This window comes from Mycteria americana, chromosome 1, assembly GCF_035582795.1.
Source record: "Mycteria americana isolate JAX WOST 10 ecotype Jacksonville Zoo and Gardens chromosome 1, USCA_MyAme_1.0, whole genome shotgun sequence".
Taxonomy (NCBI): Eukaryota; Metazoa; Chordata; class Aves; order Ciconiiformes; family Ciconiidae; genus Mycteria; species Mycteria americana.
The window spans coordinates 25,997,758-26,016,451 of record NC_134365.1 but is presented as its reverse complement, the minus strand read 5'-3'; the positions used below and the strand labels follow the sequence as shown (position 1 = coordinate 26,016,451).

The window sequence follows — 18,694 nt, the reverse complement described above, 5'->3', positions numbered from 1 at the left end:
ATTTGTAAAGAAACATTTTGTTTTCAAAACCCATTAAAATAGAGTAAGATCTTATATATTTATGCTCCATCAAATGCCCAGTATGTACAAGGATGACAAGTATAAAACTGTATAAGGCAGAGGATGGAAATTCTCCATCCTAAATGGCCATTTAAGTAGCACATCTGGAGAAATGCAACTGCCAAATTTTTAGCCAGCAGCAGCAGCAGCATTAACAAGGGAATCATTGTGATATGTGTAATGGCAATATTTATTTTATGCAACTAAGAGTTTGTCTGAATACCAAATTAAATTATGTACCAAATTAAAGGCAAGATCATGCTTTACAGTCTTTCAATGGGCTCTACTTATTATGGAACAGGGACTTGTCATACCTAATCTGAAGGGGTGAGTTTATGCAGATATACAGCTGCAGTCCAGTCAAATGGCACAGGAATGCAGAGTGTGCAAGGGCAGGGAGTAAAGCTCCCTTAGTACTCTGCGCCCGCAAGCTGAGGATTATTTGAACAGTGATCAAATGTTCTCAGGAAATGTGTTTTAATTAAATTCTGCTCAGCTGAGAAGTGAGACAAGGACACAATTGTCAACAAAATCCCTCCTTGATGTGAGACTGAATGCTAGTATCATGAGTCCCTCACAGTGTCCATCAGTACTTTGCTTTGGCAGGATGGCAGTAATACTACCGGTTGACAGTGCAGAGGCTGGCAAGGACAGTGCTCTTCGGGCTCCGCTTACTGACGTTCCCAATGTGGTCATGGAATATAATTTTCCAGCCTGTGGAGTAGTATGCACAACTCATCCCCAGGTTTTGTAGATGCCATAAATGAGATGGGGTGCCCAGGATGGCCATGCAGAACACCTGTAATGCCCCAGGAGCTCTAAGCTCTGGTATAGCCTATGCAGCTCTGGTGAAGAGGTTTTCTTTCTGACTTGGCTTCACAAGTCCATATTATTTTTTCTTTACAAGGTCCAGCAAAATGGGAAAAGAGTATTACTGTGTATCTTCATCAGTGATCAAGATAATGGGGCAGAGTGTACCCTCAGCAAGCTTGCTGATGATACAAAACTGGGAGGAGTGCTCAGCAGGCTGGAGCAATGGGCTGACATGAACCTCATGAAGTTCCACAAGGGAAAGTGCAAAGTCCTGCACCTAGGGAGGAACAACCCCAGGCACCAGTACGTGCTGGGGGCCAACCAGCTGGAAAGAAGCTTTGCAGAAAAGGACCTGGGAGTCCTGGTAGACACCAAGTTGAACATGAGCCAACAATGTGCCCTTGCAGCAAAAAAAAGGTTAATGGTATCCTGGGCTATATTAAGAGGAGCGTTGCCAGCAGGTCGAGGGAGGTGATCCTTCCCCTCTACTCGGCCCTGGTGAGGCCAGATGTGGAGTACTGTTCTGGGCTCCTCAGTACAAGAGACATGGACATATTGGAGAGAGTTCAGTGAAGGCAATGGGCACAAACTGAAACACAGGAGGTTCCCTCTGAACATCAGAAAACACTTCTTCCCTGTGAGGGTGACTGAGCACTGGCACAGGTTGCCCAGGGAAGTTGTGGAGTCTCCATCCTTGGAGATATTCAAAAGCTGTCTAAACATGGTCCTGGGCAACTGGCTGTAAATGACCTTGTTTGAGCAGGAGGGTTGGACAATGACCTCCAGAGGTCCCTTCCACCCTCAACCATTCTGTGGTTCTGTGATTCTGAGTAAGAGTCTCACACAAAAGACAAGATCATTACTAATCTGGAAAAGGAAGAAAATACAAGAACATTGCAAGCTAAGAGACGACAAGGATGAGTGAGTCCCAATACAAGTTTGTATGGCAAGTCTCCACAGAATAAGGGTTTTGAAGACAACCACCAGTCAAGGAATTATATCTCAGAACTGCAGTGTGACAGGATATTAGCAAAAGTAAAGAGGCAATATAGAAAAAAATCTCATTTTCAACAGATCTCCTGTGAGTCACAGTCACAGACTGGCAGTATTTTCTGTGAAGTCAAAAACATCTTTTCTTTGCAGAAACAATTCCATGGAAACTCCACTCACTGAGTCTTCTAGATTTGATGTTTTCCCACAGGGAGGTAGACTGTACTGGAAACAAGAGATTCTGGGTATTATTCCAAGATAAAGCTGATTCTCATGAAGGGAAAGGTTGTTGCTGCCTACAGCAGAGAGAAATTATTAAAAAAAGAGTTCACAATTACATATGCAAGAAGCTGTCTCTGCATTTTCTCAGAAACTTTCATTTACATAGTGCTTTTGCCTTGCTTTCCCACCCCCGAGCTCCCACCTTTTTCTAATCTAATGTTATTCCCTTTCAGAATTGATGCAGAAGAATCATATAATTCACCTACAGGGTTTTTTGATCAGCTCCTTCAGAATGAAATCTCTGTGTAAATGTCATGCAAGTAGTTCACAAGTGACACTAATCTTTTCATATCTTCAAAACTATACCAAGAGGTATAGATTCAGTACTTGGGCTTTAGTATGCCTTGCCTGTGTGATATGCCTTAGCTAGAAACTCTGGCCTTGTATCTCCTCTTTAACCATCATAATCTTTTGCCACGCTTTCCACCCCAACTGCAATCAATGCCTACATTAGTCATCCACAGCTACTCTGGTTAGGGAGAAGTCATACAAAGGTCCTCAAAGAATGAGAGCACTGGGAGCCTCTGACACAAACACTGTGGTGTAGAGTGCCCATGGTAAGCACAAGGGAAGTTCGTCCAGGAAAAAAAAAGTTTTAGAACAGTAAGTAGTTGGTTTATACTTTGCATAACCTAGGTGAGGTTTTCTTCTCTGATTTTCCTGATTATAATTTTTTATATGCAATCTGAGTTTTTTGTTTGAGTATATAGGAATTAGACATCATAATTTGATATAGACTTTGATCAATAGTCACAGAACTGTGTCAGAAATCTCTTAATGCATGCGGTGCTATTTGGTGCTAAATGCCTTATCACAAACACTAGCCATTGTGCTGGAATAGAAAATATACAACATCTAGAAATTTATTATATTTAATTATTTGTAACAATTACTTGCTCTAATTGCTTTAATAATAGTGAGGTTTGATTTGCCACAGAAATATGATCTACTTGTATAAACAGACAAATGATACACAGTGTGTTTTGTGGCCATCAGTACATTCTGTGACCAGAATAGCTGGCTGCCACATGGGTCTGGTTGTGGGACTGAGGCCTAATTCAAATGAGAGCCAAAACACCGGAGAAATACTATAGAAGAGTTAGACTATGATTTAGGGTTTATATATGCCAGTGGTAGCTACATGTGGAATAATCTAAGGTGTGAATTTGAAATGTGGTAGTTATTTTGCAGTAATTTGCTGTATAGACTTCTCAAGTGCACAAAGGTTTAGCGTGTCCTGTTGTAAAAGCGCTGATGACTGAGGGATCATAGGGAACATATATCTTCTCTTAAGTTCACAATTCAAGGTTAGGCACCTACATTAGGTGCCTAAACAACACAAGGGGGAGTAACTTGCCTCAGAATCCACCGATTAGCAGAAAGGTGCCTGTCTCAGCCCATTTGTGTCATCCCTACCCTTTCCCTGCTGAATGCTCCAGCTGCTGGGCTACAAAATCAACCTTCCCCTTCCTTAGTTTCTTATGGCCCAATGATTCTTGAATTTTTAGCCTCACCGTATCACGGCGCTGGTGGGATGAGCGAAGAGGACTTGTTCTCCTTCCCTTTTCAGTGTTCTCAGACCTTGTCATGGGAAATGCAAAATAAGGATCATGAATAATTTTTTTTTTTTGTCTGAGGAGGGTATTCAACTCATGTTCTCCCGAATACACTGCCTGGCTGTAGCTGTTGGGATATTGTATTAAAACGGGCATCCCCTTGAATGTTCTTGAATGGCAGGAGGCGCAGCTGCAGGGCTTTGCTTTCATCTTGATGCTGTCGGCTGCACAGTCTGAGGGTCAGTAGGCGCATGGCAGCTACGTCTGTGCCTTGGGAGATTGTGGCAGGGGATGACTAGTCTGTGAATCCAAAATGGGCTTTGATTTTGGTTGCTCAGCTTAGTCAAACTGACAATGCCTCAGGGCACAGGCAGTGACAGAGTATTTAGGGAACTTCTGGTGAAAATTTGGGAACCGATGAACTCCAATGTGGCTTGGTCTCTTGAGCTTGATTAACTAAATTTCAGTTATCTGCACAATAGGCACGTATTGGGGAGATTTTGTCCTAACAGATTACAGACCTGTTTTTTGTTATGGCTGTCCAATTCCTTGCAGACTGAACAAAGATTCTTGTCAGAAAATTTTTACTTTGGAGTAATTCAGTAATTGTAAGTAATTCAAGATAACATAACAAAATAACATTTACATTCAAGATAACATGTTTAGGGTAGCATAAATTTTTCCTGAGCATAAAATTGATACTTTCCACCAAGAGAGAAAAGGAAAGGAGAAGGAGCAGTAGATAAAATTTCACTAAAACTTAATCTGCTTGTATAGAAGCCCTCCACAAATCTAGAAGTGTTAGGATTCTTGAATACTTGGGATTACTTGGTACGAAGTCACTTGTGTGCATCCAGTCCCCTCTTAGAACTGGCTAATTTCCTTTATGTGAATGACAGCGTAACTCTGTGGCAGAAGATAATTGCTCCCCTGCACTGGGGAGAGGTTTGATGGTTAGATGATGTTAAAGTGTCAGGAGTACCATGTGTTCCTCTTGCTCCTGCCATAGTAACTTCCTGCTTAAAATAGATAAATGAACCAAGAAACATGCCTTTAATTTATCCAACTGTGACAAAGTGTGCTAGATCTCTTCCTCCTTGAATGGTTTACTTAGTAAAAAGAAATAAAGGCTATATTTGCAGGTGGTAAAAAATACCCTACATATTTGATGCCTGGTAACAATGTGAAGAAAGAAAGTAATATGCTCTTCTGATCCTCTTCTACTTTCCCATGTGTAGAAATGAAAGGAGAATATTTTTTTCTCCACAGGGAAAAGAAGAAGAAAAATGATGACACAAATCTTCATGGAAGTTGATCATTCTGTGTATTAGCCATAGATAAAAAGAAGGAAAAAATGAAGTATTAAGCCATTACAGAGTTTAGTGAATTTAAAGCAATGAAAATGGGAATCCCCACTCTGAACTTTTGGCTCAGAGGGAGTAGGTTAGGCAACAGTTTATATTAGTTTCTCAATACAAGCAGTGCAATGAATTAATTCTTAGTTTCAGAAATTAATTCTTAGTTTCAGCGCTCCTAACAGCGGCAAGACATTTTAAGCCAGTTTTATCACCACAAGACTCACAGAGGGACAAGAACTTACTGGCTGACTGAGACAGATGTGAGACCACAATTGTTCAGAGATGCATGAATTCAATGTGTGCCTCTGTAGCAGTTAATGCTGCTTCCATCTTCGTTTCAAACAGTTTCCGCTGTAGGATAGAATGGAAAAGCTGTGAAGGTAAATGCTATTAGTGGACAGTGAGTTCCCTGTCTGAGGTGAGTTACACCTACTGCTCAATAGCTTTTAGCGATGCACTCTTAAGAATAACTACTCGACATTGAAAGTGGCTTTGAAAGTTCTTAATACTGAAAGATTTTAAAAACTGGTTAGGCCTTTTTATAGATCTGCAAAGGAAAAAAAGAGATTTGCACAACATGTTTGTGGAAGAAATATCTACTGTGTAATTTACATAATGCTGTTATCACGTCAAGGCTGGGTAAAACCTCACTCAGTGGAAGAGTTTGTAAAGAGTGTTTTTGAGGATATGATAGTCTCAAAAAAAGACTAATCACACAATAGTATTATTTAAATTTAACATGGAATATTATCAGAGGAAGAGTCATATACATCCACTGACATTGCTATGGCAGTTGTGAAAGTATCCGTTATAAAGTCTGTGGACAAAATGGAAACATAATGGTAACACTGAAATTATACTTAGTCCAAATAAAGTAATACCATTAGTGCAGGAATGTTTGTGGAATGTTAGGAGGGGGTTGGTTTTTAACATTTTTCGAAGGATTTTCTTTTGTTTTGTGGGGAGAAGGGAAAGAGAATTAAAGTTTTTGCTACTGCAGTCAAAGTCCTTGCTAAAGAGCCATTTTATGAACTAGAATTGGCTTTCTAAAGTAAAAAATAAAATATGATAAGAAATTGTGTAGATAAGCACACATACAGCTATAGCTCTGTGTAAGAAATCCATACGGCTCAATATAATACTATATAACAAATTCCTGCCCATCACCTCCTCTTATCCTTACCATTATGCAAACATAATACATATTGAAATTCCGATAGACGTGTGATACCAAATCCTGCTAAAAGATGCTAAAAAGAAATCCCACTTTCCTATGGTATTATGTTCTTCTGGAGATATGTAGGAGCTTCATTTTATAAAAATTGAAGCTCTGTAAAAATGAGAACCTGGGGAGCAAAAAACCAGAATTACTTCTATGTCCTTTTGGACATTAGGGTAATTTATCTGCTGGCAGCTGCTGGGACTGACTGGGCCGTGATGTAATCCAGTAGTCTTTTATCCTTATATTTGTCTTGCTTTGGTTTATTTCTGTCTAGTCCTTGCTTTTCAGGATCTTTATGCTATTCTTCACAGTTGAAATAAATGCCTTTTTGCTATTCAAGGGTAAATGCCAACTTTTTTCATGGCTATTTGCGGAATTTTTGCATCCAAGGTTCCACTAGTGTTGTTTAGTAGTGATTTTTTATGTATGCACAGCCGATCTGATCCAAAGCCCAGAGAACCTACTTGTGATTTATTTATATACTTCAGCAGGCTTTGGATCAGAACTTACGACTGTGGCCTTTATGAGACTCATTATTCTTGTAGATAGGCTAGTACTGACAGAAGTTATTTTCCTAGGTGATAGCAACATAATAATGCACGTGTTTGGTAACGGGAAAAAGTGCCCCTGTGGTATACCACTGCAGGACTTTTCATGGAACTAAACAGACTGCTCATTATATTTAATGGTCCAGGAGGGAGGAAGGAAGGAGGGAAGAAAGGGAGGAAAGGAAGGAAGAAGGAAAGAGGAAAGGGGGGAAGTGGAGTGGGGGAAGGAGGGAGGCCCTACCACAACAGGAGAGAAAAGGAAACCATACTGATTTTCTGTGTGAAAGCCAATATTGTTATATCTGTTGATCTGTTGAGAAGCTGAGAAGGAGGAAATTACATGCTCTCTTTTAAAATTCATCGTTGCATTTTGTTTCTGTACTGAGTGTCTGGTTCTGCCACCAAAGATAATTTCTAAAATACAGCAGAGTCTACCTTGTAGTAATGAGGAGTAAAAGCGAAGACTGTCATAATGCAATTCATTAGACTTAGATGGTGATCTGTACTCTGGTAAAAATGAGGTTTCTTGCTGTCGAAGATGGGTTTCATTGTGCTCATCTCCTAGGACTACATCAACTATCGCTTATCAGAGAGATGCTAAATGCTGCACTTGAAGTAGATTATTGCTTCCTCTTTCTTTGCTTCAGCTGATGGTCCTTTAAAGTGCATTTTTTTGGTCTGATTAAAATTGGTGCAAGCTTTGAGTCTACACAATTTCTGTCATATGCAGCCATTACATTTCTAATAGAATGGTACTTGCATGATATGGGACAGAGGGAGATGCCTCCATAAGCTTCATTTACACCCATGTTCATCAACAGAAAGACAATATACATCCACTTGTTGTCTGTGCAGCAGCTGTAAGTTTGGGAGCAAGCTTTACTTCCAGGAAGTACAGCTGAACTGTGATAGGGCTGTACCATGTTGGAAAGCTGTTGCTTTTATTTTGAAAATCAGGGTGGCTTTAGAGGACAAAGCCGGCGATCATCCCATATTATTCGTCCTTCCTTGCTAGCAGTATGCCAAACAGCTCAAAAACAGGTGGGGAGTCCTCTTCTTGTGGAAGACCAAATGGGCCTTTAACATTGCCATGACACAAAATTGACTGCTAATTCTATGATATCCAACATGAAAAAAAGTGCAGCTGTAGGGTATATGAAATGAAGTCATAGGCCATGTTCCTCAGTGATGACCAAAAGGCATTGCCTATTTCTTAGCCTAAAAGTGAGTCAGCTCCATGTATTCCACTTCTGTTTTCAGCTCTGGTTATTTGTGATCTTGGAATGATCTTTGTCACTCAACAGTGTTGTAGTCAGTTCCATGATCTTAAGTATTGCTAAAGATAAAGGAAATCATTGCTACAGCCTGAATTCCTTGGAGCAAGGTTTAGAAGTATTCAGGGCTTCCAATTAGGGCTTTGCATATTGTCAAAAATGAAATAAAAGCAGGAGGAAGAATGTGTTTCTTTTTTACTGGACATTTTCCCATTTGGCACTGTACCAAATTTCCTTCCTTAATACTTACTTGAAAAATATAGCTTAGATCTTAACACTACATTAATTATAAAAAATTACTTGGCAAGTTTTCGTTATATATTGCTACATGATTCTCTAGCAGCACTTACGTGCAAATTCAGGAGCAATGGGATGAACATAATAGAAAAGAGGTATCTTAAAAGATTGACTGAGTTTCTCCCATAATCCTTCTCGTAGTCTAAACAGCTATCCCATTGAGTGAACTGCAAATGAAGCATCAGTGATAATCTGTATTTCTCTGGCATAGAAGTGTTTGATTATATATTTTCTAACTAGCCTGCAATGGCTAGATTTATCAGGGAATGAAAGAAGGAGAAGAGGAACAGCAAACAGTAGCTATATTGAAAGAAAACTGTCCATTGGCATTTATCCTCCTACGCATCTTGCTCAGTAATTCACTTGGACTGACTATGAATCATTATCAGACTGACTCCGAGGAAGAAAAATCACCAGACAGCCACTGTATTAATAATACTGATTACAGTTTTCCATTGTATCTCAACAATGGTAGTTTATTCTATCTGATGGGTTTTTTTCTGTGGGGATAAAGTGAAAAAAACAAAACATTTTTCTCACTCAATTGCTTTTTGGTTATTTTATTGAGCAATGTCTCAGTGACGGTAGATGTGAAGGAAGCATAACATTTATGTTCAAATAAATAAACAAAAGATGAAAGAAAGATCCGATAATCTGAAGATAACAAAATGTTTCATCAGAGTTTTCCTGACTCATCTTCTAAGTTAGATTTGAATAAGGGGTAAGTTAGATTTTAATAAGGTGTAAGTGGTCCAACACATTTTAGATGAGGAGCAGAGAAGATGAACATACCAGACTTCAGCTGAAGACAAGTTAGTGCTGTGTGATCTTTTAGGGTATTCTCCTCAGGAAAAATCCATATTTGTCTGTGTTTATACAGTACATATAGTCTTTTTTGTGTGCACATACACACAATACACAGAATAAATGTAGGTATGCTGATAGTTAGATACAAAAATGACAAATAAGGCACTAAACAAAATAATAGATTAGATGTTTTGGCTTGCCTGAATGCATCTAGTTGCAAAGCAACTAGAATTTTTTGTTGATTCTGTTTGCTTTATTTGAAATATTACACCCTACAGTAAGAAAATGTATTGCATTCATTTCTCTGTCACTGCATGTGTGCCAAAAAAAATCCATGGGTTAAATGTATTTGGCTCCTACTCATTTAAAAGCAAGTTACTTTATTAGTGTTGAACTTTGAGGGTTTAAATGCTATAAAAGTTTTTTTGAGTGGCCATCCAGTTACTCTGTGAGCTGACTAACATAACCAGTATAATTTCATTTTTAAACACTTGACCTAGACATTGGCAAGCAATCCAGTCTTGGAAAACCCACAAGCAATTAAATCACTGAGACAGGCATAATAATTGGCTAAGCCCAAACCTGGAAGACAAAACTCCTTCTTTGTAGTTGTGACTCTGTCCTGACAAGTAATTTCACCCGTTAAAGTCTGGGCTTTTTCAATCTGAAGAATTTTTATAAACTTTATGAGACTGATCATGAACAGGCTGTGGGGATAATTGGGGCTTTTGGAGAGGAAAAACACAAACCCCCAAAATCCTTACAATGAATATCAAGATGAAGCAGAAATGTTGTCTTCTACTTCGTAATATGTAAAACTTCAACCTGACATTTTTTTGATGACCAAAACGTTTCCCTAGAATGCAATGTGTTATGTCATGGCCTTTGTAATGTGAGCTATGGTAACATTCACAAGATCAACATTGGCAGTACGTCTCTCTGTGGGCCAGTAGTGCACTCATCCAGAATGTGAAATGAAATCATTCTTCTGCCTTGGAGGATTAGAGACTGCATTGTGCAACTTTTGGCAATAGGCTAAATGCTGTAGCTATTAATGATGTGAAGCATCCTGAGGTTTGTTGATCTCCTCTGTTCATCCAGTTCAGATACATTATCTAAATAGTGAGGCAGAAATAAAGAGGAAAAAAAATAATAGCTCTACAGTTTGGTGTTCAGAGCAGTATTGACTGGACATCTGAATTTAAACTTTGTCCCAGTATAAGTACCCACATCTTTTCATGGCCTTATTTCTGATTTCTCACGTTTCAGATAAAATGTGTTTGCTCTAAAAAAACCCCTTGAAATCACTTAACACTTCAAAGTAGTAAGTCAATAACATTTTTGATAAGGCAAATCCATTATTAACAGTCCACGCAGAGGGGATATCCCTCATCTCCTGTATGTGTCCAATCTATATTTATAAAAGTAATGATATCATTGTGAAAGCAAAAGCTGATGAAAAATGGAGAGGAAGAAATTAAGTAGAGGTAAAGAATCCATCTCTCTTTTCCTGCTGTCTTTTATCTATAACATAAACCCTAGGGTTCACGTCAGTTTAAATCATGAAATAATAAATGAGGTAGGAGCAATGGAAAACCTGAATCAGACCTATGATTATTTCTGTACTACCCATTATTGCCAGTTTGAGAAGCAGTGTTTATACTCTGTAACTGGTTAGAGTCTAAAACTTATATGGTCTTATATTGTATCCCTATTTCTATCTAACAGTAGATATCTAACAGTGATGGTGTTAACCCCCCTGTGTTTCAAAGCTTACGCTTGTGAAGGAAGTATGGCTTCTTCACCAGTATTTAAAGCATTTCTTTTTCTGTAACTGTCATTAAAGCTAGAGCTTCTTATAGTTCCTGAGGGGGCACATGCTAGGAGTATGCCCATTCACGAGAAACATGATCCTAATAAGAGCTAAGAATGCAAACTCTGTGATGTCAAAACAACAGTTACTGAAGTGAAGTGCTGGGAAGTAGAATTTTCCAAGTAAAACCTATCTCCTCATTAATGCAATTTTCTGACATCGTTATTACTCCCATAAAGCCCAAAGCGTTATTTTTAAGATCGCATTTCTTCAGAAACTGTATCCATATTCAGTACGAAGAAGAAATGCAGAGTATTTGTTTCAGAATCCCATTCATTGGATTTGAGGTTTACATTTCAAGTTCTTTATGTATATTTTCTATTGATTTAAAAAGATCTCTTCCATTTTTCATCAATTGTATATTACATTCAGCCAGTGCTGCTACGTGGTAGTAAACAGCAGTACTCATAATGAAGGTTTACAGCCCAGCAGACACGCACATAGTATTGTGTGAGCACACTGAGAAACCCCTCTCCTGGCAAGTTGCTGGGCGGACCACAGCCCACTCAGTTTCACAGCTTGTCTTCAGCCCTGCTCACTCTTTCCACTTGCATAGGATACCGACACACAGAGAGTTGTTTGACAGATGCTTTTCTTTCAAGTATTTTTACAAAAGACAGAAGTGCAGTAACACCTTGTGGGCCAGATCTTCTAAAGACAGCAGCAGATAGAATTGGAGGAAGAAATGAGAATTGGATGCTTGTTGCAGGGATGGGATCACTGGGGCTAAGGATGAGAAGCAGAGTTAGGTATGAACATTTCCTAGAAAGAAAGGGTAGGAAAATTTTCTTTGGACATTCTGCACTGGACAAGAGTGGTAAGGGTTATGGTATAGGCAGTCTTCCATTATCTTGTAATCTGCTGTGTTCAGGGTTATTTTCATTCATTGTGAATTATGAGTTACTTCTTCAGAGCTGACAGCTTTGACAAACATTGCTTCCTCTGTGCACTCTTCAAGATATATCGTGCACATTTTTATTCTCCTCAGATTTCCAAAGCACAGTTTGGGGGAATTCATTTTTGAAGCTCAGTTTCAACAATATTTTTCAAAATGGCTGGCACTGCTTTGATTTATGATTTCCATCATAACACCTACAGTAAAACAATCTGCTCTTGTTTAAAAGCATTTGGTTCTTTCACTTTTACTTTGGCTTTCTGCAAGTCATGTAAACTGCAGCAGTTTCACCACCTGCTGCCTACACTGGCTGCATTTACGTTAATGCTTTAGTTCAGATCGGGAGTGGACTTCTGAAGCAAACCTCCTGGCTGGTCCCTACTTGCCAAGCTTTGGTTTGCAAGGTAGAGTTGTCTCACAGTGTGTGACATGGATTCATCTCAACTGATACTAAACAGGAGACGTGCTGAAGGAGCGTACCTAATGCACTTCAGCAGCCGATGGGCATTCAGCCCATGGGACCAGACAGAGCTAGGCTGAGGTAAAAACCTTCTGAAAGACATATGGCATGGATATCTGGTCCTCAACCCCAACTGTTTCACTCTATAAATCCACTTGTATTGGTCTGCACTACTTGCTAATATAGATGCAACCATTATCTGCTCCAACATCTGCAGGATTTATGCATAAACATGTATTTTGCTGCTCAAATATAATTTGGATCATCATGACAGAACTCCAGTTCCTTCTGAAATTCCCCCTGCTCCTGCCCCAGACCAGAGCCTGCCATTGATTTCCTGCACATTTCATTCCGTAGCTTTTGATCAATACTACAATTTCTCACTAGTTATGCAAGTGTGATTTTCCCCTTGACATGCAAAATGTACACAGAACTTGTTCCTCGTTACTGAGCTCAATTATCAGTTTTACCTTAGAAGGAGAGTTTCCGCATTGCCTGTGTTTCTCAGTGCTGAGATCACTTGTACTTCTGCAATTGTAAGCAATAATGGTGTCCTTTGCTTATGAAGCTTTTTCAGCTACACCAGCTGCTGGACCACAAAGAAGAAAACTGATTAAAAGTTGTCAAATACCTATTCAGATTTGCCAGCAGGAGCATTGATTTGGAGCCTTCAGTTAATTTGTCGTAGCTGGAAGTCTTATCTCTTGTCCTCTGCAACCATGAAATACTTTTCATTTATCCTTGCTTGATTGCAAGCTAGCATTCATACAGATAGGATAGATATTTTTGGTTTTGTTGACCAGAGAGTAGCTGAAACAGTATTTGCATCTTTTTCATACATAATATACATAGATCAGCTTCTTACCATGACTGTTGGTGAGTGTATGGGAATATGTAATTACATGAAAACCACTGTTCTAAAACTTTCTTGGGGGCATAAAAATTCATAGATGCTGTAAGATTTCAGTAAGGTGTAAACAACAAAGTTCTTTATGAAAGGACAATCTTTTTATTATAATCACTTGCTTGACTGAATTGCCTTTGTTTCTACACAGAAAAAAGGCAGAACATTATGAAATCTTTTTAGCAAGCTCATCTTATAGGTTTGAGGCCTTTCTAGGGGACAGGAAATAATGTTCTCCATCTCACCAAGCCATCTAATTTGTCTCATTTCTTTCTGGCAATACTTATGAAAAGCTTCACATCCAGAGTGAAAGAACAAACTTCCTTGGTCAGGCCACAGCATCACTGCCTACAGCTAGCATCCTATGTAACTCTGCGTGCCCTGGCTCAGGATGTTGTGATGGATGACAGTGTTGGCGTGACACTGACGTCTGGGATGAGCTAAGATTACTATTGTTATCATCAGCTTCATGCTAGGAATTTGTTACATTACACACTGAGGCACAGGTAACAACTATCAAGTCAAAGAATTTACACTCTACATAACAAAACCACAGAATATGAAACTATGAAAGTTGGAAGGAGATTATAGTTTCTCTAATTTTAATGTATTTGTTTTTATTGACCGTGATAGTGGATAGTAGGGAATTTAAAAGGAAGATGCAAAAATGGGCTAATGGCATTCATCAAAAGAAGCATAGAAGAAAGTCCCCAAAAGTACACTGGTGGGAGAGAGAAGAGAGTAGTATTTTCAGTCATTCTAATGTCAGTAGCGTAAAGAGCAGAATAAGGGAAATGCATGTTGGGAAAAGATTTGTGATGATGTTCTGAAGGAGAGGCTGCAGGTGAGCAATGGGAGTGGGTATGTCAGTGGAAAGAGAAAGGAGATTTCTACTGCCTTGGGGCAACAGCAGGAGCCTGGGGAAGTCTTGGGCTGTGGCAAAAGGAAGGAGCAAAAGAGACAGAGCACAGAGCGGGGAGTGCAGCCTAACTCTGAGGGATGGCCATGGGCAGCCAGCCCGGCCCAAACTGGCAGAGTCTTTCAAAGAGCCAGGGAGGGCTCTAAAGAGTTTGCTGCAGCTTGGAAAATCACCGAGCTGGCTGAATTCAGACCTCGAAACAAGGGCCTGTCTGCAAGGATGCACGGGGCAAGCCAAGAATTGTTATTTCTGTCCTGTCTGGCCCTGTTTGGAGGCTTTTCTGTTTAAAAGTTAATAATTCTAATTTATATTTAAATAAAATTGGCTTTCTTGGTTTTAAAAGCCTTCAATATTTGTTAGAAAATTCACTATAGAAGATCTGAGCAGATTCATCTCCAAGTTTTGGTTGACTTGGGCTCAGAATTTCTTAAGGGAAGCTTTTGAGAGAGAAAGTGAAATATTAGCTGCTCTTTTCTTATGAAAAGCACATTAGAAATCAGGATATTGCATTATTTGCCCAGGCGATAAACTATAACTGACAGCTAATGTCCAGGATAAGTGTGACTTGAGGAGGAACGGGAAGCTTACCCCTTGTGCCATTCCTGAAGGGACCACTGCTTGCTCGGTACAGGGCTCTAATACCCACTTGCAGGATATTCAGATTCGTAACCCTGTGACTGAAACTCATTTTGGTTTGCTTGGCTGTTGTGCCTAACAGTTTCTTCTGTTGCTGTTTGCAAGAAGTAAATGGGTTTATATACCATCTGCAGTATTCTGATGCAGCAATGTGATATTGGTAACTCGCTTGACTTGATACTTGCTGAATAATTTAGCTCAGGTTGGTTTTTAGGTAGCTAGCTATCCAGACGAGCATCTTGTATTACTGCCTATTGTCATGGTTACAGGACTGGCTGCATCTCTTATCCCCGCTCTGAGTTTTCTGAGTGCAATATGAGGGCTGTCCTTGCCTGGGGTACAATATAGCAAATCTTCTGCTGACAGACTTGGATGTAGTGCAGCAGCCTGTAAATGAGCACTGGCTCATTTCAACATGTCTAATAGAATTCAAATGTGTGCATTGGATGCAATAATATTAGCTCTTAACTACTAGTAAGTGGGAAGCTAACTGAAGCAATTATATTTTCTTAGGTCTGTGCAGTCAAGTCTTGGTTTTAATTAGCCCTTTGAAGTGTTACCAGAATTCCCTGTTAGGAAATAATATTTATATGTATGCAAACTCATAAACATACACAAAATATTGTATTATTTACATTACTATATTATATAAACAAAAGATTCTCAGAGCAGCTGCTAACCCCTCACACTGATCTGTAGAGTACTTGAGCATTTCTTATGGAAAACAATCGAGTCTCTGGTGAAGGACATGCTGTCTGTGTCCATGTTTTCTATGTCTGAACTGGCCACAGTGGAATGCCATGCAGCCCCTGTGCCCCGGAGAAGGTGCCCTGCCGCAGCGCGGGACCTCCTGGCCACTCTCACCCGGCAGCTGCACAGGGAGATGGCTGGAGCGTGCGTGCATGGCCCTCCACGGGCAAAGCCGGGCCATACAGCCAGGCTCTCCGGCCAGAGCATCACTAACCTTTGTCCTTTTTCAGGGTAGAATCACTTTTTCCCTCTGTGTAGGGATTTTTTAAAAGATCTTATTGCTTTTCTTTATTTAAAGATTTATTGGATGGCTGACTTCATTGGGCAGAAGGAACGCTAATGACATTTGTATGATTAAAAGAGTTATTTAGAAATGAGGGGTTTGCAGTCATTCCCAAGTTTTTTTGAATGCCAATTTCTTTCACTGGAAAGCTTTTTTCCCCCTGTTTTATTTATTATTTCTGTATATTGTGTGTGAGGGTTCTTTTGATGTTTTCTGCTTTCCCTAAAGATTCATAAGCATGCATGTATGATGTCTAAAATGGTCAAAAAGTGACAACTGTTGAAGGTAGGATGCAATGGTAGGTGTGCTAAGTATTGCTATAGATGAGGCCAAAAAGAAGGGCAGGTACTCTGATCACAGATTGCAAACTCTGTTTAAACTTTTCCACATTAAAAAATATATGGATGCCAGTTTAGGCTTCAAATGTATTTACCCCAAATGTTTTGATTTCTAGGAACTTTGAACCAAAAGAACTGGGGAAAGAAATATTCAGCCTGCAATGGTGCCAAACAATCTCCTATTAATATAGACGAAGATCTTACCCAAGTAAATGTGAATCTGAAGAAACTGAAATTCCATGGATGGGAAAAGGAAACTTTGGAAGATACTTTCATTCGCAACACTGGCAAAACAGGTAAAAAGTCAGATTTCATATTTGGAGTTAAATGAGGTCAAAAAATTGATATAGGATGGACAGTCAACCAAGGACTTTTAATGAAACATTTTCATTTCACTTTTCCTTAGCTGCTGCATTCTGAATTAATGCATTAAATAAAAAAACAGGTGATGACAATAGCCAAGCATAATAGAGAAATCACACAAATGAAAATTATGTGCACAGACAGATAGAGCTAAAGCAATCACATTGTTACTATCATCCCATCATGAGCATTTCATTGAAGCTAAACAGTAATTTAGCATTTGCTATGAAATAATGATAATTATTACTACGTATCTAGAATCTGTAACAAGTATACAAAAATGATTTTTTAAAAGTATGAATAAATTACCTACTTAACTGGAAGCACTTCATGGATGAGTTGTGGTTTCAAAAAACTCAGGATGGGATTCATCTCACCTACACATAGACACCTATAATGTAGACACCTGCGTCTGAATTACTCACTTAGACATCTTCGTACAGTTAAAGAAGAGAAATAGGTGCTTTTATGGTCCGATTTGTCTTACCTATCTTAGAAATGTATTTTAGAAAGAAGTGATTTATGCCTACAAATGCCTGTATCTCCCAGCTATAAAAAAAGCTTATGGTGGCATTTACATTGTCAGACAAATCTTTTTGCAACAACTTATAAATCCAGGATAGCAGTAACTAAAAGCTGTTTGTTGAAAGTCCTGTTTCTTGTTTCGGGCATAGGTATGGAGGAAGGAATGTCTTAACAACTGTCTTTGACCTTCTACCAGTTCCAGTGGGAACTAGTCCAGCCATTTTATTTTATTTTATATTATTTTATTTTATTTTATTTTATTTTATTTTATTTTATTTTATTTTATTTTATTTTATTTTATTTTATTTATTTTAGTGTCATTGTTCCTAATTTCTGTTGTTGGCTCCATCATGTACTTCCTACATACTACTCCACAAACCACTTACTTCCCTCTTGCCCTACTAGCTAAATAGTGTATTTGTCTTTTCAAGAGATGCCTGAGGAAACATTCTTTAAAGTCCATAAAAGTGAACTGAGCTCTTCCTCATCCACAGCAATTCAGATATTATAAAAGGAACTGCTAAGCTCTTAAAATTGTCTTCAAGGTTTTGAGGAAAGGAATGTAATGAAACTGAACTCTGTTAGTGCTGTTTTAGTAAGAGGTCAAACAATTCACAATCACTGAAGGTGGGAAAGCCAAATGTGGGGCTTCGGTCTATTCCACCTTGCTCGTTCCCTCCAGAAGACAAATGCTCAGTCCCATCTACAGTTTATGCAGAGCTATGTCCAGCTGTAGACTTGTCATCACCTCCTCCCATGGGAGGCTGCTCCACAGCTAAGGGGTCTCACAGACAGGACAGTCCTCCTAGGAAATGGCTAAAATTTTCTTTTCTTTGTGTTGCCTCATGGTTTGTATCTAGAATTACAGTAATTTGGGGGGCAGAGGTATTTTCCTTTTCGTTAGAAACACAGGTGCCTTCAGGAAGCTATGTATTTCAGGAATGTCTTTTCTTAGACGGTCAGATTGGTTTTCTTAGACGGTCAGATCAGAAAACTCCAGTTTTCTGAGCTTTTTAGCATACTTCTGTGGCTAGTTTCAGACAACAGGAGAGCAATATAATAGTGCACTTCATTAGATGACTATTTTATGAATTGCAGCATGAAATGAAACATATTTCTCCATGCTAATAGTGAATTACCACACTTCTTACTTACTTTAAATAACCAATTTCCTGTCAAATTGCTTATGAAGTACAGGGAAATAAGCGTATCATATTTACCTTTTAGCACCTAATACTGAAATGTGAGAGTCGTAGATGCCTTGGCTGGCTTTTATATTGACATTCCTTTTTTTTTCGCTCTCTCTCTCTCTTTGTTCAGTGGAAATTAACCTGACAAATGATTATTATGTAAGTGGAGGTGGGTTAGACACCATATTCAAAGCAAGCAAGATCACTTTTCACTGGGGAAAATGCAACGTGTCATCAGATGGATCAGAACATAGTTTAGAAGGACAAAAATTTCCTCTTGAGGTAAAGTACAGAATAGATTTTGACAATTTTGACGATTTGACATTCTGCAAAAAGTAATACTGTTTACTA

At 39.0% G+C, this 18,694-nt stretch overlaps 1 protein-coding gene across 1 annotated transcript in view; it reads left to right on the top strand.

Annotated features, from left to right (window-relative positions):
- Nucleotides 1-18,694, top strand: part of PTPRZ1 (protein tyrosine phosphatase receptor type Z1) — a 104,104-nt gene that overhangs the window by 20,352 nt on the left and 65,058 nt on the right. The window contains exons 3-4 of the mRNA XM_075494581.1: nucleotides 16,382-16,561; nucleotides 18,474-18,625. Of these exons, the coding sequence (XP_075350696.1) occupies nucleotides 16,382-16,561; nucleotides 18,474-18,625 (332 nt within the window). The remainder of the gene's footprint in view (nucleotides 1-16,381; nucleotides 16,562-18,473; nucleotides 18,626-18,694) is intronic.